This window comes from Dermacentor variabilis, chromosome 2 (assembly GCF_050947875.1).
Source record: "Dermacentor variabilis isolate Ectoservices chromosome 2, ASM5094787v1, whole genome shotgun sequence".
NCBI classification, from domain to species: domain Eukaryota; kingdom Metazoa; phylum Arthropoda; class Arachnida; order Ixodida; family Ixodidae; genus Dermacentor; species Dermacentor variabilis.
Window position 1 is genome coordinate 198110888 of NC_134569.1, and position 22159 is coordinate 198133046.

Sequence of the window (22159 nt, forward strand, 5' to 3'; positions counted from 1 at the left end):
AGGCAGTGATGGAGTGTAACCTTCCCATTGCCCTTCGCGTACGTGACGTCGCATAGCAAGAAATTGCGTAAAAAAGCTAGAGTGCGCCCGTTTCCACTCTTTTTCCCTGTGACAGCTAGCGCTTTGTGACTTTCTCAGCCTTCGGGATGCGCCCAGGTCGTAACGGCGCAGCTTGTAGCATTTCATCCCCGGAGTACAAAAGAATCTGTCCTTGGGGCTTGTCTTTATCTTCACACACACACAATTTCCGGAGTTGCACAAACATGTTGTCTCATGTAATAACACTTTGCAGACACAAAGCGATGAAGGAGGTGCGGTTACCTGCAAATATTTAATGTGCTGATGCATTTGCATTGACGTAGTCGTCTGTATGAAAATGGCAGCAAAGTACATCGACGTGGCAGCACACTTGACTTACCATTGAAAAACAACGGCAGCTGTAAACAAAGTACAGAACAGCATGCTCAAGAAACATATTACTCAGCCGTTCTGTTGTGGACATAAACCGGAGTCATGCGCTTGAGAACAGTAAGCATCGCAGTTGGTTGTGCTAAAAGGCTTGACGGAATCACCTTCGGTGGGCCCAAAACGTGCTCGAGAAAATACTCGGAAATACCTTACAAAGCCTCTGTGTGTGTAGTCGAGTAACTGATTATATTTCAATTACAGACGACAATCTGCAGCGCTTCGAGGGGGTAACCATTTGTGCCTGGGCAAGGCGGCAACTGGCGTAAAAAACAAAAGAACACCGCCAGGGTTAGCCAGGCTTTGGCTTAACCATCATAAACATTCAATCCAGCGCGGGCTGCACTGGCAGCTGGCGTGGGTGCTGTCAGCGGAGCTGCTATTAAGTGGTCTGCGAGAGTAAGACAGTACTCCGTGTCCTCAGGTACCAAGAGAAGGGAGGCGCAGTAGAGGACGACAGAGAAGACCAAGTAGTGCGACGAAATTAGCAGGTGCTAGTTGGAATCAGCTGGCACAGGGCAGGGGTAATTGGAGGTCGCTGGGAGAGGCGTTCGTCCTGCAGTGGACACAAAATAGGATGATGATGATGATGATGAGTACGACAGTGTGGTCTATGGACGTGGTCCAATTGATGGGTCTCGCAATCTGCTGTCTACGGATGAAACTTCATAAGTAGCTATAAGTAATCAGTAAACACGCTGAACAGAATTGCACACGAATCAGCCAGAGAACATACTAAGGCACACAATGCTACTGTATACTGCTCAACTAAGTGTACTTTAGTTTTCTCGCTAAATGTCCATAGCCGCAATTAAGTACTTCGGCATCACCGGCAGGCTTGCTGAACGGCTGCGGCACCCCGTGTCCTCAGGTACCGCGCGACCGGAAGCGGCATCAGCTACGTGGGAGGCACGCTGGTCTCTTTCATCTTTCCTTCACTGCTGGTACACATGCACGAGCAGTACGGGCTTCGCGGAACGTTGCTCATCGTGGGCGGCCTGACGCTGAACGCCGTGGCTGGATCGCTGCTCGTCGCCAAGCCCGACGAAGCGCTGCTCAAGCGGTCACCGCGGCGCCCGCCAGAACGTGAGAACGGCGACAAGCTCCTTAATCAGGCAGGTATCATGTGGGCTCGCTCTGTGGGCGCCTATGCAACAATGGTCATCCCTACCGAGGTCGAGTGATCCTGCGGCTCTAGGTACTTTTCATTTATGGCGTCGTGTGTGCCATGAATGTGAAACTATGCGATACAATGTACGCACGAGAGTTCCCAGGGTCGGAATAAATGCGGCGGTCACCACCAACCTGTGATCGCAGTTTACGGTTGTTGTATACTGCAAGACTTATCCCGAAGGCTAGCTCTGGGATAACGTACGCTCCTGCCGAGGAACAAGTCATAGTATGCCTGATATACAAGCACAACTTCTCAAGCTGTGAGTACCTGCGGCGAAAAAAAAACGTTCATCAGTGCATTTCAATGTGACGATGAAGCTTTACTAAGATGGGAACATTAAAATCCAGGTGACAGGTGGCTCAGGCGCACAAACGGAGCAATAGTTCTCTTACTATAAGAACGTCAAGGTGCGCTGGGAAAGGACTTCCGTTGCTGCGCAGAGCAGTAACTTCCTAAATAACGAAGTTTTATCATACCGCTGTAACGCAAAGCGGTAGTGTAATCGTAAACTGCACAATTCAGCTGATTGTTACGAGTGCGATAAACCAGGCACGCAGATATTATATGGTACATGCGCAGTCAATTGCCTGATCGTGAGATCTGCGTTAACATCCCGTCCTATAACTGGTAGTCTTAGTTGATCACTTAGTACAGAACAAGTGAAGGCCAAGTTCAAGTGCGGTTATTCGCCGCCTGGCTTTGTGCGCACCACTGGTTCTTCCAGCTTGCCTCATAAAGATCTTGCTTGTATTAGATATTCCCTGTCTGCGAAGTGTTGTTTTCATGCCGTCACCACCACTGCATCGTCGTCGCTGCAGTGTTGTGGTCACCGACACTTCATAGGTGATTTTTCAGTCATTTGTTCTTGTTTTATTACTTGTGTTTTTCCTTCGTGTTCGTCCAGATAATGCCCTTTAGTGCTGAAATGTTGTTTGTGTAAATGTCTGTGCACATTTTCTATATGGTTCATTCAGTGCACTGATCTCAACTTGTACTATTCCCATCATCTTCACGTCCATTTCTCGCGTGATGTAGCGCGTAGCCAGCTGAGGGGGCACAGAAATTTTGAGAGTTCTATTGTACGGCTCTTCAACTGCTTCTGAAACTCGGCGCGTCAGAGCCTGCTAAAAAGCTTTGTCTTACAATTACTTAAGTGTTTGCAGGCAATTTTATTTTGTTTGTATTCTTTCTCTGCAAAACTTAATGGAATAGGAGATTTCTCTCGTGTTCTGGACAACGTACATACCCATGGCATACATACATACCCCTGGCAAGGCGTCATAGCTGTTCAACGCCGAACCGGAAGCAGTTTAGTCCACACTTTCATGCAGAGATGTCGCGACGAACAAAAATTTCATCTTTTCTGCATTGAGCTGGAAGCTTCAGTACCCATAGTGCTCCTGTGTATCCGTGGTGAGCCGTCACCACCCGTGTTCTTGCTTCGCTTTCTCCTACCTTTGGCGCTAGTCTCACCGGCATATGAAAGAAAAAGCCGGTAGCCATAGTGAAGAGGCATCCACCGATGTTCGGAATGCGGGATGAATGGATGGAAACGTGCACTGTTGGAAGGTTTCGCTTTCTACGATGCACCTTGCATCGTTAGAGACACAAGCAGATCTCTCCAGCCGCGTGCTAGCTTGTGGATCATATTATATAGGGTGTCCCAACTAACATAAGCCAAGCTGCTGAGCGAAAAAAAAAGCTTACAAACACCTGGAGCAAGGTATAATTTTGATGCCTATGGTATTCGATCGATAAACCTCTGAGGGCCGAGCACAGTAGGTCTTATAATGTTATCTTGCACCGTGGTATCTTAATCATTTTTTTTAACAGCTTAGCTAACGATGCCTTGGATCTGCAAAGTGAGCGAACGCGCCTGACGTCGTTCAACCTTTATTCACGGTAGCTTTTTATAGCGTAAGCTGTTATATAGGGCTTATTCCAATAGCCGTTTCTGTTGACGACATGTCCGCGGCCGGTATGCGCATGAGCTGTCACTGGCAATGGGTAAAAAAAATACCCCCTTCGCCCCAGGATCGAACCTCCGCCCGCTGCGTGGGAGGCAGCTGCTCCACCACTGAGCCACGCCAGCGCGTGCAAGCATGCATCGGGAAAGTGACCTACAAACGTGTCCTAGCGCGCGAGGAGACACCCAATGCCGCATGCGCGCCGCGTAGCGTCAATACACGCATATTTTGCATTGCAGTTGCATATTATTACACCACGTAGATCGCCATGCAGCAGATGCACAAGCAGCAGCAGAAGGTATATGGAAGGTTTGAGGAAGAAAAGTCAGTTGAAGGGGATAGATACAAGAATGCTAGAATATATATCGTCTTCCTAATTAAATCAAGCAGGCTAGGCGACTATGGCACCGCCGCGCATCAAAGGGGATGCCAGTAAACCATCATCATCATCATTAGCATTGTATCGTGCCGCGTGCCTTACGTAACTGCCATAATTACATTTGGAGGCGTTATTTACCAGGAATTTCATGGATAACTATACTGTCTTCCAGATTTCATTTTGCATTTCTCGAATGTGCCACTAATTGCTTGACTTTATCCATTTGATTCCGCGTAGGAGCTCAACTTCACTGATAATTGCTGAGACAACTTTCTAGATTTTTGTCTATCGAATCTTGATAATGTTTCCGTCATGCGTGGTAACGGTCATCTGCTTGCGCCAGCTAAGTTTTACCCTCTTGTTATTATTTTTTCAAATATGGCAGCACAGAAATGCAGCATCCGTTGAGATGAGAACCCCGGATGGACCCGCCGTGGTTGCTCAGTGGCTATGGTGTTAGGTTGCTGAGCACGAGGTCGCGGGATCGAATTCCGGCCACGGCGGCCGCATTTCGATGGGGGCGAAATGCGAAAACACCCGTGTACTTAGATTTAGGTGCAAGTTAAAGAACCCCAGGTGGTCGAAATTTCCGGAGTCCTCCACTACGGCGTGCCTCATAATCAGAAAGTGGTTTTGGCACGTAAAACCCCATAATTTAATTTTTAACCCCAGGTGGAATTCGCAAAGCTGCGCTGGTCGTGCGCAATTTCTTAGCCATAAACTTCTTACGCTGAGGTAAGGCTGTAACCAAAGTGGCAGCGGTGTCGTATCACACCGGGTATAGGGAGCGAAGCTAGGATTAAACGACAAGAAATGAAAGAAGTGCGATCAACTGATAGCAAGATCGCAGGCCATGCATATGTGGTTGAAGCTATATTCTGACGGAAAATTGCTGCACAGCCCTATTCAACAGCTTCCTTTTCCGGGCGTCTGATACAGCGCCGGCAAGCGCAATCGCCCTCGCCCGTTCATTGCACCGCAATCAAAATAATGGCAGCGGAAATGCGACGCATTCTTCGCACATTTCTCCGAGAGGCAGGACTGACGGATACATGGTGACATATTTGGCGCAGAAAGAGACGCTCAGTCGGACCAATTACTGGCCAGGTCTTCTAGGCTAACCCCGCCTGTACACATGACAAAACGGCTAAATGTCGGTACTAATTACGGCACTGAAAAAAAAGCTACATAATGTTCCTACGACTTCATCGCAAAGGGCCCAGCCCCCACTCGTTCACCGGTATGGTATGTGATCGAGCTGCACACCGTATCAGCTCGCTCAGCTGCTGGTACCGTCTGACGTGCTATTCGACGATGGCGTCGACCGCCAACCGGTGACGAGACGCGCGTTCCCTTCGCGTGGGATCACTGTCGAGTGCACTGACAGCTATTGAAGCAATGTAGAAAGGCGGAAAGAAATGCAGAAATGCAGAAAGGTGCCGTGGCGACCGACACTCCCAATTTATGATAGAAAACTTTACTAAGTGACATCCACACATGCAATCTTTGCTGCCCAGCACACTTTGACACCGTATAAGCGTTCATTGCTTCTTCTTGGCTTCTGCTCAGCTGATAAAACAGGATGGTTCCTCCTACCAGGTCAAGAGTTCATTCTGGCAGGATTAATTTTGTAGACCGATAATAATATCACACGTTGGTGGCGTCAGGGCCTGGAGCACCTAACTACCCTGGCTGTCATAGCTGAAGTAGCACATTGTGGAACACTCAGTATCGCGACGGTGCTCAGTGCCAACGTTGTCATTTATTTACAAACCCCATAACAACACACGCTAAAGGGCACATCAGAATACCGCAGAGCGCCGAACACGAAGCTCATAGTGGTTCACATTCTAGCGGGTTTCAATGAAATAGGTTAAAGTCAACGATCTTGCGACACTAACGCCCTTTGTTGAGAACAGGCACAGCACATTTAGAACGACGCCAACGAGGACGGGGGAGGGTATCCAAGTGGCGCTCAGCGCTGTTCTGTAAACATGCGAATGCGGCCTCGCTGTACGAAGCGAACTGCGGCTCAAGAGTAACAGTCCGTTAAATTTCCGCACGAATTTTAGATGCTGTAAAACCTCATGAGCATACCTTTATGTTTTCTGCGAGACGAAGGTCTCTCCCAGCTATCTATAAATAACCCATACCTGCGCTGATTCATAGTTATGCCTGAAAATTTCTTAATTTCATTACCTCACCTCATTTTCCGCCGTCGTCCACAGCGCTTCCTTTCCTCCGTGCACCTACTCTGCATTTCTAATGGACGACCGATTACTTTCCGTATGAATTATGTGGCCTGCCCAGCTCCTACTTTTCCTCTTAATTTCAACTACCACAACCCCCATTGGCTCTCTGATCCACGCCGCTCTCTTGCTCTTTGTTAGCGTTAGGCCTCACCTTTTTCATTCCGTAGCTTGTTTTAGCGGTGCCTAACTTATTCTCAAGCTTCATTGTTAACCTCCAAATTGCTGCCCCATATGATAGTACTTGAAGAATGGAATGATTGTGCACTGTCGCTTTCAACGAAAGACGGTGAGTTCCCGGTCATGTTTTATTCTTAATGCCGCCGTAAGCACTCCGACCCATTTCCATTCTCCTGCACATTTCCGTCTAATGATCAAGGTTCCCTGTGAGTAACTGGCCTAGATAGACTTACTCCTGTACATACAACAGATAATCAATTCTTGCTTGCTTAACAGGTCATTCAACATGACCTTTGTCTTTTGAACATTATTAAGGTGAGCGCCTCAGACGGCTCATGGGACGAAAAATCCGATCTTCTACATGATTGCAACAAAATTCATAGGGAGTCGAACGCTCGATCTTTGGTGGGAATCGAACCCACGTCCTTTGGTGTTAATTAGGGCGAAGGTAATTGAGGCACTCGAACCCACGGCTCAACATGATGATATGGGTGAAGCGGCCTTTCGAATTTGGATTCCAATTGACATTGTGAAGGCGAAGTGTCGAGCGCACGACCTTTGGTGTTAGTTAAATCGAAGTGAATTATGGTACAGCTAAGATAAAATTAATTAACCGCTCGAACGAACGACCTTTGGTACGAGTCGATGCCACGATCTTCGGTGTTAGTTAGGGTGGAGTTAATTTAGACACCGTTAATCAAGGTAGAGTTAAGTAATGCACTCGAACCCACTACCTTTATTGGGAGAAAACAATAGAAGGTAACGCATTAGAATAAAAATGTCAAGTAATGTAATAAATGTCTCGTGAGCGCACAGGCTTTCGCCTTCGTCGTCTCAGCGCACGCTAAATTGACTGTCAACTTTTATTCTGCATAATATTCTTCAACCTACTTTTGCACTTTCTCGGTTAAGGTCCTCAGTCAGTTGTTGATATGCGTCCCTAGCGTTGCTGAGCAGGACAGTGTCATCGGCAAGCTCAAGACTGTTGAGATATCTCGCCGCTGATCATCGCTCTTAATCTTTCCCAGTCTGATCTCTTGAATACTTATTGAACACTTGAATACTTTTCTCTAGGGTAATTAAAACATTTTAAGCCGGAACTATCACTCAGGAAGGGTCGAAGCCTGAGAAGTTGCCGATAAGCGCGCTGTGGCCGAACATGAATATGGTAGCAAAACATTATGGTGGAGTTCTGAGCTGTACGCTACATGCACGACAGCCTCGATGTAATGTTCATTCAGTCACGCAGAACACTGCATAACATACGTATTACACCGCTAATTACGCACAAATGTGGTCGCTTCGCCCAAATGCACAGAATTAATGATCGAACTGTGCACAGCCGGGAGAGCGCACAAGGCTGCATAATTCGAGCGGAGAAAATGCTGACCTTGCTGGTGCGACGCGTTTTAGTGACGTTGATTGGCGTCATTGTTCAGTAGCATTGGTCATTAGCGTCATTGTTCACGCTTCACATTGTTCATTTCGAGATAGCAGGCCACTGTAACCGGCTTTCTCACCCGTCATGTTTACCTGACTACTGCGGAGCATCGCGGAGCATGTAAGACTGGCCTGCTGGAAGAAAATTCTTGCGCAGAATTCACAAACGCCAGTGAAGGGTTTCCTTAGTGAGAGGAGGAAAACAGAGAAAAAACATCGCACGACGCGACTGAAAGACGTGAGTGACGTCTCCCAGCACTGATGTTAGTCTGAGGTTTCGAATAAGCTTCTTCAGCCAATCATGAGATGATGATGTCTATCGTCTACTGCCGCTTTTCTTTGTCGTATTGTCTTCGCTTGGCCTCTTGTTGCCTGTTACGTGCTTTGAGCGGAGGGAAGATAACCGATGGTCATTAAGGGTTACGGACTGGATTCCAAGGGAAGGGTAGCGTAGCAGGGGGCGCGAGAAAGTTCGGTGGGCGGATGAGATTAGGAAATTTGCGAGGACAACATGGCCACAATTAGTACATACGCATACATTGGTTCACACCATAGCCCGCAGAACGAGCAAACCCGTGGGCATTAAAACTGTGAGTTATAAAATAGACGACAGGCTAACAGCCTTGAAGACGACAACGAATTGTGCAGCAGCAAAAAGTTGTGATAATTATAAAAATTTGGGCACTATTTTCGTTGTTTTATCTCGCATGAAGAATTATATATAGACTCATAGCGTTGGAAATGATAAACATCCGCAGCCCTATGGGCCAGAGGAAGCTCATACTAAGAAAACAAATATGATAGATGTGCACAAAACACATCAATGGCAAATGTGACGATTGTAAGGGACTCACACACACTTCGATCTGCTAACACGCAATAGAGTGTCATGATGAGTATGAAAATTCCCGGCTAATAACTGCGCTCATACGGAAACACAGCCCATCAGACATTAGGCACAAGTTCGCAGCACAGCATTAATATTACTGGCTTCCTTAGCAACGCACGCTCAATACACTTATGCACTGCAACAGCTCAATGCACTTTGCGATGACAAATCAGAGCGCGCCACAAAGATTTAGGCACACGTGTTCCTCGGATATCAGTTGCGGCCTCTGGCCAGTGAGCCGCAACAGCGCGTTCTAATGTTTACCCGCGTCAGCTCGAGCAGCGCAGATAGACATAATTATCTTCGTAGAACTGCTACACACCTATCGTAGAAATTTGTTCTTAAATCATCATCTGCGACGGCTGTTTACGTTTTGTGAATCTACTTGCGCTTACCATTTGCGGAACTACTGAAGTTTGCAGCTGTGCTACCCTTACATATGCGAATTTTTTTCGATTACAGTGGTCCTCTTTGCAGCGGCGGGCATCTGATCTTACGAAGAGTTTTAGCTTTGTGAATACGCTTTCTTCTTATGACTTACGCGAAAATTTGTTCGTAAGCTTGCTTAGTCAATTCCACCCCTGAAGCAAAGCTTCAACTTTTTTTGCTTGGAGTCTCAGTTACCTTGAAAACGCTGACTGGTCGATCATAGATGGGACAGCTGATGTTTATGAACAGGTTAATTTGTCTATGAAAGTCACTGAAAATCATATGCGCATATTCATACCTAAAAGAAGGCTCAAAAATTCCGTTTCATTCGTACGTTTTCTAAAGAACTAAAACGGCAATAAAGCTGAGAAGCCGTGCACACAGAAACGCCAAGCAAGCAGGCCTAATAAGCTTAAACTTTAATTTAGAAGCTGTCGTTGTCTTTGCCAGTTTTATTGTAGCAATGATCGCTACAACCTGATTGAACATGTTGAAGCCGGCAGGTCACGTAATTTAAGATATTCCTGGAGCTACGTGCGCTCTCTTGATGAAAACACGGATGTTTTCTCAAACATTGCTCATGCCCTTGCACAGCACTTCTGCTCTTTATTTGGAACAAAATCGATTCTACTGCAAGTAGCCGTCCTTCTTAGTTTGGTACAGTGTGTACCCTATCAGTCAATGATGACCTTGTTTTGAAGCGTATGAAGTGCCTCTAAGCTTCCCTTTTTTATGGCGCTGATGGGATTCCTCCTGCATTGCTTACGCCGTACGGAAGCATACTCGCCCCTCTTCTCATAAGTACTTTCAACAGTTATCTAAAGTATAGTACGTTTTCTAGTGCTTTGAAGGTAGCACGAGTAGTAGCCGTGCACAAATGGGATGCTGGAAGTGCTGTTACTAAGTACCGGCCTATATCTATTCCTTGCGTTGCGTCAAAGGTGTTTGAATCTGTATTACATTCCCTGCTTTCTGTTATGCTGACAATATTGTAATAGATGAACAGCGTGGCTTTGTATCAAAGCACTGCACAACAGCGAAGTTCGTCACATTTATGACACAAGTTTCCAGTGTGGTACGTATTACGGGCCAATGACACGCTCTGTACTTTGACCTAAGTAAGGAATTTGATGTAGCCTTGATCTCCTCATTGGAAATCTCACCGAAGTGGACAGACCTTCATTGGTAACTGCCCTGATGTTTAATTGCCTAAACAGTATACCCTGCTTCAATGGCATTAATTGACCGAGATTTGTCATCTATGAGGTCACTAGCGGAGTTTCTCAAGAATATGTTTCTGGCCCTCTGCTCTTCCTACTGTTAATAAATGACATTTGAACAGCAATACCACACTCTTTATTCTTGTCTATGCTGACAAGTTGTAGCAATTTAAGACTGTCAACAGTTTTCACGACTGCATAAACCTCCAAAAATACATTTTTCATTCTTAAACTTGAGCGAACATAATACGCTACATTTAAACGCTTCCTATACTATGGTATTAAGTTATAATCTGAAAACACGCCATGCGCAAACACACCCTTCAGGATGCGCCATTGCCATGTGTCGATGAAATGTATCATCTTGGTGCGCTGCGACAAAACGCTCAGCTTCTCCTCACACGCCAAATGTCAGAATCAGCGTTCCCTTCGCGCACTTGGTATTCGTAGTTATACATCGCATGACTTCCACTCCCCTGTTACCTTTATCGTATTCTACTGTGTGCCTTCCACAACTCGCGTGTGCCTCTGTAGATGAGGGTGGCACGTGCAAATCAAATTCAGGCCTAATCGGCCGCGTCGACAAATAATTCATATCTATTTTCAATTGAGCGCCGTTTTCCTCGTGGCGACCATAATGCAGCCCTCTGAACTATACCTCAACTCACATCTCTAAAGCCAGGACGTGCGAAATCAGACCCTCTTCTTTTCTATGAAGTAGTCCATGGCGCCGTCCAAAGCTTCTTGATTACGAGCACTTTTCTCTGCCGGAAAAGCATACTAGGCAGCATTCGGCGTTTTCTGCGCAACCTTGTTGCATTAGAGACTATGTTATGGCGCTCGACTCTAAAGAAAAAAAAACGTAATAATTAATCTGCCCATATTGACATACTTCCTACTTCATTCCCTGTGTTTTGTCTATATGTAGATAATCATTTTATATGATTAACTCCACTTTACGCCTGCCTCCTAGTTTTGGTTGCCCTATTAATTCTCTATCTGATGCTGTTTTGTCTGACACGTTTGTTTTCGCTCTAAATTTTGTGTGGCGTATATATAGAAAATGCACCATGGCGAAGGCTCCTCTGCGCACTATAATGAACATTTGATTGATTGATTACTGTTACTATTACCACATGGAAAGATTTCAAATATTCTCACCTTACACGTTCTGCCTTCTGCCTTCTACACAGTGCACCTTCTGCTACGAGTAAGTTGCCTTAGAGGCTGTCCCATATCGCCTTTCTGTTGCCCCGAAATGTTCGTGTGCGCATGTGTTTCCTGTATAGTGCATTCATAATTCTGCTTGCGCAGGAAGGCCGGACCGAAGCTCGGAGTGGGGATGAGCTGAGCTTCTTGCGGCGGCCCATCTACTACGTGATCGTCTTCACGGGCGTTGTGTTCGCCTACAACCTCGTCATGTTCAGTGTGACCGTTGTGGACCACGGCATGGGCCGCGGCCTTTCGAAGCTGCAGGCTGCTCTACTGCTCTCGTGCTACGGCGCCGGAGAGTTCGTGGGGCGCATATCTTCCGGCATCATCTCGGACAAAAAACTATGCCATAGGTATTGCTGAACACATAACCGGTTGTGAACCTTTTTATCAGGTCCCATGGGCAGAACAATTGCTGAAAAGGCGACGCGCGTGAACTCTCACTCCTGGTCACACAAGACGACCTAATTATACATTACAGAGTGATCAGAATGTCCTTAATGTGGCAGGATGAACAGCTGGGCGCGTTATGTATCATACATACGAAATGCAGAAGGAAACTCTGACGGGCGTACTATATTCGAAAAGAACACACACAGAGATATATTGATAACCACTTGTCATGCAAATAACATCAGCTCCGAATTTAAAGAAACCCGTGATCATCTAGGTCATTGTGAAAGAGCAAAAATACAAAAGCCTTAAATGTGGTGTGAGAGCAGCTTTTAAGCAAATAATCATATTCTTTGTCCGATAATGCAATCGAAGACTCCGTCACACATGCGTGCACTATTTTGTTTTTCTGAAGAATGTCTATTATAGCTCTCTTATTGCCATGTATTCAAAAACGCTGTAGCCAATAACAATGTTCAGCAGCCGCCTGCGCGGGAGTGCGAACCCAGGTGTGATGTATTCCAATTCTTTGTGATTGTTCTTCTAACTTACATTAAAGCAGCTGCCGATTTGTTCCACAATTCCAGCTGCCGATTTGTTGCAGCCGTCTGACTCCTCTTTGTCCCCAGAACTCCGACGCGTCATACACGAACAGGTCAGCGACGCACTACCTCTCGCTAATCAACCACCCTCAGCGCCGGTTCCGCTCACGTACGCTGCCGTCGTCGCCAGGCCAATACCACCGCCGGAAGTTGCGCACTACACCCCCACAAGCGGCTTCTACGCCTCGCCTTCTCCAGCTGCGAACTACTTGTCCACAAGCGGCTTCTGCGCGCATCCGCAGCCCCTACGCTCAGCTCAAAACAGTGCACCACTACCTAGGCCCCTTGTTGATAATCCGTGGCGTACCCAAGACAACCGGCCGATCCGCTTCGCGTGTGGCTTTGCTGGCCACGTGGCACGGTTCTGCCTCCGGCGGGGTTGGTATCCTCCCGATACTGCGAGATGTCAAGGGAATGCTCCTGACTCTCAGTCCCGCCATTCGCCACCAGTTCCGCACTTCGCTCCTTCATCTCCTGTTCCCCGAAGCTTCAACACTCGTCGGTCTCAATCTCCCCGTCGACCTTCCCTCTCACTCATGGTCCGCCGCCCTCCAACTGTGGAGGAAAACTAAAAGGCGCAGTTCTGGAGGCAACAACTGCGATCTCTTCGAACTGCTCAAGCCCTCGTTTATTCGCTACGAACATCATTGAAGTTTTTGCCGAAGGCGTCGCGTTCACGCGCTTGTCGATACGGGTGCCGCAGTGTCCGTGATTGCCGACCAGCTTCGCCGTACGCTCCAAAAAGTCGCGACGCCGTTTTCTGTCATTTCGCTACGTACAGCTAGCGCTGAGCCAATTGAGCCATTAGAAACATGTACCGTCCGTGTCGCCATACACGACAGTTTACACGACATTGAGTTTGCTGTTCTTCCCCGCTGCTCTCATGCCATCATTCTAGGGTGGGAATTCCTCTCATCGCATCACGCTGTTATTGATTGTGCCCGTGCAGAACTTGCGCTGACTCCATTTTGCGGCAGTCCTTCTGAAGATTTGCCTCCACCTTCTGCTCGGGTGTTCGTCGCCACCGACGCTGATATCCCTCCTTTCTCTTCCGCCCTTGTACCCGTTTCCTGTGCTGCTTTCTGCGATTCCACAGTTCTTTTAAAGCCATCTCAACTCGCTGGACGCCGTCATCCCTTCTTGCTTCCCTTTGCACTCCTCCCCTTTCGACAGGGCTCCAGCGCACTTTACGTTTCGAATCCGTTTTCGTGTCCATCAAACTTACATCGTGGCGAATGCCTCGGTTTTGCTGATGAATTCGACAGGAGCTCTGTGTACGATGTGCCTGATGACTCGACTCCTCTGCGCGTTGACGCCATGGCTGTCCCTGTCTCTGCGCATACGCCTGCATGTGACCGAACGTTTGCTCCATTTACTGATCGTAACCTCACTCCGAGTCAGCGCACGCAGATCGTCGACCTCCTTAACCAATTTCGAACTTCTTTCGACCTCCAAAAACAATGTTTAGGACGTACCTCCACAGTCGTGCATCACATCGACACCGGAAGTCACGCGCCTCTACGCCAACGTCCATACCGTGTGTCGGCGACGGAGCGCCGTGTCATCGATGAGCACGTAGGAGACATGCTTCGACGCGGCGTGATACAGCCATCACACAGTCCCTGGGCTTCTCCGGTAGTGCTGGTCAAAAATAAAGATGGGACTATTCGTTTTTGTGTGGGCAATCGACGTCTAAATAAGATAACCCGGAAGGATGTCTATCCTCTTTCCCGTATCGACGACGCACTGGACTGCCTCCAAGGCGCTGAATTCTTTTCGTCCTTAGACTTATGATCCGGTTATTGGCAGGTCGCCGTGGCTGACGCAGACCGCCCGAAAACAGCTTTTGTTACGCCTGATGGCTTATATGAATTTACCGTCATGCCCTTTGGCCTCTGCAATGCGCCTGCAACATTTGAAAGAATGATGGATAACATCCTCCGAGGCCTCAAATGGCAGACATGCCTTTGTTATCTCGATGACATTGTCATCTTTTCCCCGGACTTTTTTTCTCACCTGTTCCGACTCGAACGCGTGCTCACTTGCCTTGCCGCTGCTGGACTCCAGCTCAACTTAAAGAAGTGTCGCTTCGCCGCCCGGCAGCTAGTCATCCTTGGCCACGTTGTTTCGAAAGATGGTGTGCTCCCAGATCCAACCAAACTCCAAGCCGTTGCCGTATTCCCACGACCATAGACCACAAAAGAACTCCGCAGCTTCATCGGATTATGCTTCTATTTTCGTCGTTTCATCCGCAACTTCGCCACCATAATAGCGCCTTTGACGCAGCTTCTCGCGGGTAACCACGACCTCTTAGCCTGGCCGCCAGTTTGCGATGCCGCATTCACGACGCTGCGTCGTCTTCTAACCTCACCCCCCATAATCCGACATTTTGACCCAAGCGCACCAACAGAAATACACTCGGATGCCAGTGGCGTCGTCATTGGCGCTGTTCTTGCACAACGAAAGACTGGCTTCGATGAATACGTTGTTGCCTTCGCTAGCCGCGCACTCACGAAAGCGGAAGAAAACTATTCCGTTACAGAGAAAGAATGCCTGGCTATCAGGTAAGGACGAAACTAAGTTTCGTCCTTACCTCTACGACCGCCCGTTCAACGTCATCACGGACCACCATGCACTCTGCTGGCTGTCGTCCTTGAAAGATCCCTCAGGCCGCCTCGCTCGATGGGCGCTTCGCCTCCAAGAGTATGATATTCGAGTGCTGTACCGCTCTGGCCGTACACATTCGGACGCGGATGCCTTATCTCGCTCCCCAGTGTCAGGCCAGCCCAATCATCAGAAAGTACAAATATGCGAGTCCTCCCTCACCGCCACGGATATGCTTTCGGAGGAGCAGAAGGATCCATGGATTGTTGCTATGCTGGCTTTTCTGTCACACCCATCAGGGCCTTCTACTGGCTGTGCATTGCGTCACCAAGCACACCACTTTGCTGTTCGCGATGGGGTCCTATACCGCCGTAACTACCTCTCGGATGGGCGCAAATGGTTACTCGTGGTTCCTCGGCACCTACGTTCGGATATATGTGCAGCGTTTCACAATGACCCGCAATGCGCACATGCAGGAGTACTCAAAATATACGCGCGCCTGCGAATTCATTATTACTGGCGCGGGATGTACCGATTCGTCCGCCAATATGTTCGTTCCTGCCTCGCTTGCAACGCCGCAAGAATGCTCCTCATTTCTTAGCTGCACCACTGCAACCATTGCCTTGTACAGGACGGGCCTTTGACAGGGTCGGAGTTGATCTCTATGGGCCCCTTCTGTGTACTTCAGATGGCAACCGCTGGGTGATAGTGGCGATTGACCATCTAACACGCTACGCCGAAACTTCCCCTCTTCCCAACGCATCTGCGCGGGATGTTGCCTGGTTCCTTCTGCGTAACATCATACTTCGCCATGGAGCCCCCAGAGAGTTGCTGAGCGACAGAGGCCGCGTTTTTCTATCTGATGTTATAGAAGCCCTGCTCAAGGAATGCAACGTAATTCACCGTACCTCTACTGCATACCACCCGTAAACCAATGGCATTACTGTGCGCTTTAACCGCACTCTTGGCGATATGTTAGCCCTGTACGTCGCATCTGACCAAACCAATTGGGACCGAATTCTACCCTTCGTGACGTACGCTTATAATACCGCCGCACAGGCTACTACAGGATTTTCCCCGTTCTTTCTTCTTTACGGACGCGAGCCTTCCTGCACAATGGACACCATCCTTCCGTATCGCCCTGACACAACGGAGGCTACTACCCTGTCCGAGGCTGCTGCACACGCGGAAGAGTGCCGGAAGCTCGCCCGCACACTTACTTCGGAAGATCAGCAGCGAAGAAGCACCTTCGGGATATTCCCTCTTCTCCGGCACCCTATGCCCTGACGCACTAGTCTGGCTCTGGGTTCCCGCTACCAGCCCTGGACTTTCACCCAAACTTGTGTCCAAGTACCAGGGTCCCTACCGTGTCTTCATTCAAACGTCTCCTGTGAACTATTGGGTAGAACCCCTTGAGCCGCCTTCCGGTAAGCGCCGCCGAGGGCGCGAAATCGTGCACGTTCAGCGGCTCAAGCCGTACTTTTATCCACCTGTGCTATCTTTCCCTTAGGTCGCCGAGACGGCTCCTCTTGCCCGCGGAGGCAATTGTACTGAAGAAGAACGAGCAGTAGGCACTGCTTAGAGAAAGACGACGACAACGTGTGGTTGGAAGCCGTGTGCCTGTGTTGCCGAAGCTCTGTGTCCTCTCGCTGCTGTACTCTGCTATCTGAGCGTTTTAGCGATCGAACTATAACGCCTCTTGACACACATAATTTTGCAATGGAAAATGGTCGCTGATACACAGGATTTCCAGGGCCCTACAAGTGAATGACCTCACAACCACCGTTCTTTCATCCAGCTGCAACAAACTTTAATACCTGGCATTCTTTGACTAGATCTCTAGGGTATCTTCTGTTCCGTTCCGTTCGTCCTCACGTTTCGTGTAAGCCCGTACGGCCATGTAAGCTTGAATAGGTAAATTTCTGTGAATACACAGAGGTATGTATGGATGGATGGATGTTATAAGCGTCCCCTTTCTGAAGGGGTGGTAGGTTGCGCCACCAAGCTCTTGCTATTATACCGCGTAATGTCCTACCTAAGTTAAACAATAAAAAATTAAAAAAAAAATAGATACTATGAACTCCCACACCCCAATTTTCTGATCCCCTATTGCTAACTGTGCTTTTGTACGTCTCCGCTTTTTGTCGTTTCCCTAATTTTCGTCCACCAATCCTCCAATCGCCTCTTACTAATGCCTATTGCGGACATGTTTACATTTCCACTGCCTCCGCTGAACCCAAGAGCTTCAAGGAGGCCAGTGGTGCCTAAATCGAGCGCTGGGTAGACGTCTTCACATACTAGTTAAACATGCTCCATAGTTTTCCTAGCTTTACCGCAGCAAGCACATGCTTCTTTGTTCCTTCTTATATCTCGCTTTATAGGTGCGTGTTCTAAGGCATCCCGACCTCGCTTCGATAAGTAATGAACTTCCCGTTAAGTTATCATAAATTGTTTCCTTCCTGATTTCGTTTTTTCTTCTTACGTAGTTCCTCATGGCAGATTTCCTTTCCATTGCCGCCACCCATGAAATTATTTCAGCATCTTTGACTTTCCGCATGACCGTCTTTGTTGCTGTGTTGCGCACCCTACAGGCCACATACTTGCTGGTAAGCTTCCTAGTTCTTTTCCTCCACTGTGAATCAATGTTTTTCCTGTACAGATACCTGCACACTCTCGCAGCCCACTTACTTTCTTCCATATTCCTCAGGCGCAGTTCATACTTAATTTTACTGCGAGCTTCCCTCACTTCAAAACTAGTCCAACTCATGTCACCCTGCACAGCTTCATTTGTAGTCTTCCCGTGAGCGCCCGATGCGAGGCGACCCACTGACCTATGGTTTCCATCCAGTCCTGATTGTACCCCTGATTTAAAGCAAACAACCGCATTTCCAAAAGTAAGTCCTGCAACCATTACACCTTTCCACATATCACGGAGGACCTCATACCACATAGCGCTCTGCGCGTCATTATGGCTGCATTTCTCTTCCCCTTCACTGTTATTGTTCTTTTCCTGTGTTTCCGTATACCTATTGCCCTCTTTTACCCATATACCAAGGTATTTATATTATGTTAACCGAGGTATTTCCTGGCCCTTTATCGCCACTGTCTGTTCACTGTTTTCATTGAATACCATAACACCTGATTTTCTAACACTAAATTTAAAACCTAAATTGTTGCCTTCCTGTCCACAGATGTTGCTTCCTGGCCAGACGTTGCAAATCACTTTGCCTGTTAGCTAGCAACACAATGATATTTGCATAAAATAAACCTGGGAGCTGCTGCTCTACTACTGTACCCGCCTGTTTGTATGAAAGATTAAACCCGATGTTACTTCCTTCTAGCGCCCTCTCCATCCTCACCATGTACATCATAAACACCAGCGGGGATAAAGGGCACCCCTGTCTCAGTCCCTTGTCGTTATGAACTTTCTCCTCGCTTCTCATCCCTTCCCATTCAACGAAAACGGTATTTTCTAGGTAAATCTCTTTGAAAAGCTGTAGACAATCGTCACCTAAGCCTTCCCCTTTCAGATTGTCCCGCAAAATCTTGGGGTCTACGTTGTCATAAGCTCCTGTAATGTCTAAAAAGGCCACATATAACGGTCTGCTTTCTAGTTTTGATATTTCAATACACTGAGTAAGAACAAATAAGTTGTCATCTAAACGCCTACATATTCTGAAGCCATTTTGAAGTTCTGCAAAAATGCCATTATTCTCTGCCCAAGCTTGAAGCTTTGATTCCCTGCATTGCTAGCCTGTATATTACCGATGTAATGGTCAACGGTTTATACGAGTGAATTCTATCTTTCTCCCACTTGCCTTTATAAATTCAATTCATTCCACTTTGTCGCCAACTGTGTGGTATTCGTCTATCTTTTAGAGTTAGTTCCACTGCTTTCACCAGACCTTCCTTACTTTTTGGTCCTAGTTCATTATTCAGCCTAACGTGAACATTGTCTAGCCCTGAGGTTGTGCGCTTAGGAATTTTCTCTTCCGCTTTCTTCCAGTTGGAATTTGTCAGCACAAGCTCCTTTCCCACTTGGGTCTCTTTCATGCCCTTTTTTTCTTCAAATACAACCTCGTCATTACCTTGGAAAAATTCGGCTGTTATTTTTCGGATGTAATTTATTGCCATTTCTCCTTCCAGCATGTTTTCATCTTCGTCTAGTATATGTTGTCCTATTGTTGTTGACTTCCTGCCTAACAATTTTATGTGGTTTCAAAGTATTCTAGGTGCGACCTTCTTTTTCTCACGTATTTCTGACAACCAAAGTCCACTTTCACCTTTTAACTTTGCTTGAACCAGTATTTGAACCATAGACTTTAACTCCCGGTATGTTTCCCATTTACTGGTTACTTCATCCTGCGGCAACTGCGTCTTCTTTTCCTGCCTGTGCTCTCGAGATGTTTTCTGTCGTCCTGCGATCGCTTCTCGTATCTCCCTGTTCCACCAGCTTTTCGGTTTCTTTGTTCCTTTCCAACGAAAATGTTGTTTCCCTTTCCGTATTGCTGTCGTTATTACACTGAGAAGCTGACCATATTCCCACTGTTTACTTGGCCATTTGCCAATTTCTTCCGAGAGTTTAATGACTATATTTGCTATTTGTTCAGCCTTCAAATTTGGACAAGCCATTTTGCGCTCCTTGCTTTCTTTCCCAACTACATATGCCATTTTTAAAATGATGTGTTTATGGTCACTCCCTATACCCTTCCTTATCAATGACCGTTTCTCTCAACTTATGAATTCCTTGTGTCATCAGACAGAGATCAATGGTCGATTGCCGGTTTCCCACTCCCCACGTGATCTGCCATTCACACTTAGGCCCTGTATTCACGATAACAAGGTTATCTTGCTCATTAAGATCTAGCATTGACTTCCTGTTGTTGTCGGTAAAGCAATCTAAATCCTGATTGTGGGCATTCATGTCACCTAATAGGACAATTTCAGCACCATTCCCGAAACCCTTAATATCAGCGCTTACGCATTCCACTAACTCTTTATTCTTCTCTATGCAATTATTTCCGGTCCACAAATACGTAATGCCCAGCCAAGTTTCTTTCGCACTCACTGTACCTGATAACCAAAGATGCTCTTGACATTTTGAATTTACTCTTTTCCATTTGGCTGCCTGATGGATGGGCATTCCGACTCCCCCTCCCTTTCTTTCCGACTTAGTTCTGTTGCACCCTTCGCAAACATAACTCTCCATAACTGGCGGCTTTTCTTTGTCTCTAAGGTGCGTTTCTGTAACCGCATACACCCCTATTTGTTCTCTATTTAACTGCTCCTCAAGCTCTGCCCACTTTTCCTTTCTTCTGCCGCCCTGCATGTTTATGTAGCCTATTGCATGGTGAGCTCTCTTTCTTGCTTTCCTCCTTCTCTTGCTATCGACGGCGATGCTCTTCTCAGGTTCCCCTAGGGGTCCTTCTTCATTACTATCTACTCTGGCCTCCGGAGAACCCAGTGTCCGCCCTGGAAATGTCCCTACCGCCACTCTTTTTTATTGCCTTTCACCCTCTCCACAATTGCTTTTGAACAACTAGCAAGGTTTGAGTCGCCGGCGATTATCACCCTTCCACTCTCTCCTACCTCTCCCTGCTTCCCTTTGTCCTTTTCCGCGTGATTCGAACTCGACAAGGGGTATTGTCCCCTGGGCTCCTGCTTTTCCCGCGTGGCGGCCTCGAGGTAGCTGCCGCTCTTTCCAGCTAACCCTTCATCACGCTGCACGAATTCCACGTACCCTGGTGACACTCCCTCGCCTGCCGCGTCATAGGTCTGCGTTCCATTGTCACCACATCCTCGTTCACAATGGCGGCCCTGTTTAGCTTTTACTCGGCTGCTTCAAGTCTCTTTTCAACTACCTTCCGTGCATCACGCTCCCTGTTTAGCTCATTTTTGAGCTCTTGCACCTGTTTAATAAGCTCTTCCTGGAAAGCCTCCATTTTCTGCATCCTAGTATCGACATCAAATTGTGTGCCGGTTGGTTCAATGCCCTCTCCATTCTCATCCGTATCCTCATCTGCCTTGAGGGATCCCCCGCGCACTGCCTCTTTTCCCGGCTTTCTCGCCATGTATTGCACGGCTTCTTGCAAATACTATAACACTATAATAATGCTACTACTGATGCAAATACTAGAATACTATACCACTATATAAATGCAGAGCACGTGCCTTTTAGCAAGAACCGATACCCACAGGATCAAAATCCTCGAAATGTCGCAAAGTAACTCTCAGCACTGCTTCAAAATCAATTAATGCCGTGGAGACCGAAGGTATGACACGCTTTTGCACGCGCTCGACTACGCGGCCACGCTCTCACTTTCCTGCCAAAAACACTCGCCACCTCGCTACCTCCTTGCCACCTCCAAGCAAACATTTGAGGACTCAGGACTACAAACACTCAACGTCCCAACCGGCTGCACGTGTTGAAGCACGTGGCGCGACAGGAGCCTCTAACAATCCTGCAAAACAAAATGTGCTCGAAACACACCCGCGCACCCTAGATACGAGAGACAAAAAAAGAAACAAAAAGAAGAAACACCCGATTACTACTTAAAGGCAAAAATCAGCAAATCAAAAAGAGAAGCACGCTCAAAGCATGCAGAAAAACGTATGATTTCGTCGCCGCCACGGAGCCCCGAAAAGCACGTCCATTCGCCACAAAATCCAAGCCAAAGGTATCCTGTACAAACTTCTGTACGCTTAGCGCCACCTACTTGTGGGAGGACGAACCTCGGACGCGCTATTTTGTCAGCCAGCATGGAAGGTATGGTTAATAAATATAATGGCGTAAAATTCGCCCTTCTGGCTTCCAACAGCTTCGTGACTTTGTAAACTCATCAGTTTAAAAATTAGTGTTTCATAAAAATTAACTAAACACCATTAAATAGAATAATCTCCAATCCACGCTTTGAGGGTGGTTGGACAGCTAACCTACAAGCGACAAGTAAACGATT

The 22159-nt window shown here is 47.4% G+C and overlaps 1 protein-coding gene across 1 annotated transcript in view; it reads left to right on the forward strand.

Annotated features, from left to right (window-relative positions):
• LOC142573022 (monocarboxylate transporter 12-like) overlaps nt 1-22159 on the forward strand; it is a 158298-nt gene that overhangs the window by 105586 nt on the left and 30553 nt on the right. The window contains exons 5-6 of the mRNA XM_075682516.1: nt 1337-1584; nt 11711-11957. Of these exons, the coding sequence (XP_075538631.1) occupies nt 1337-1584; nt 11711-11957 (495 nt within the window). The remainder of the gene's footprint in view (nt 1-1336; nt 1585-11710; nt 11958-22159) is intronic.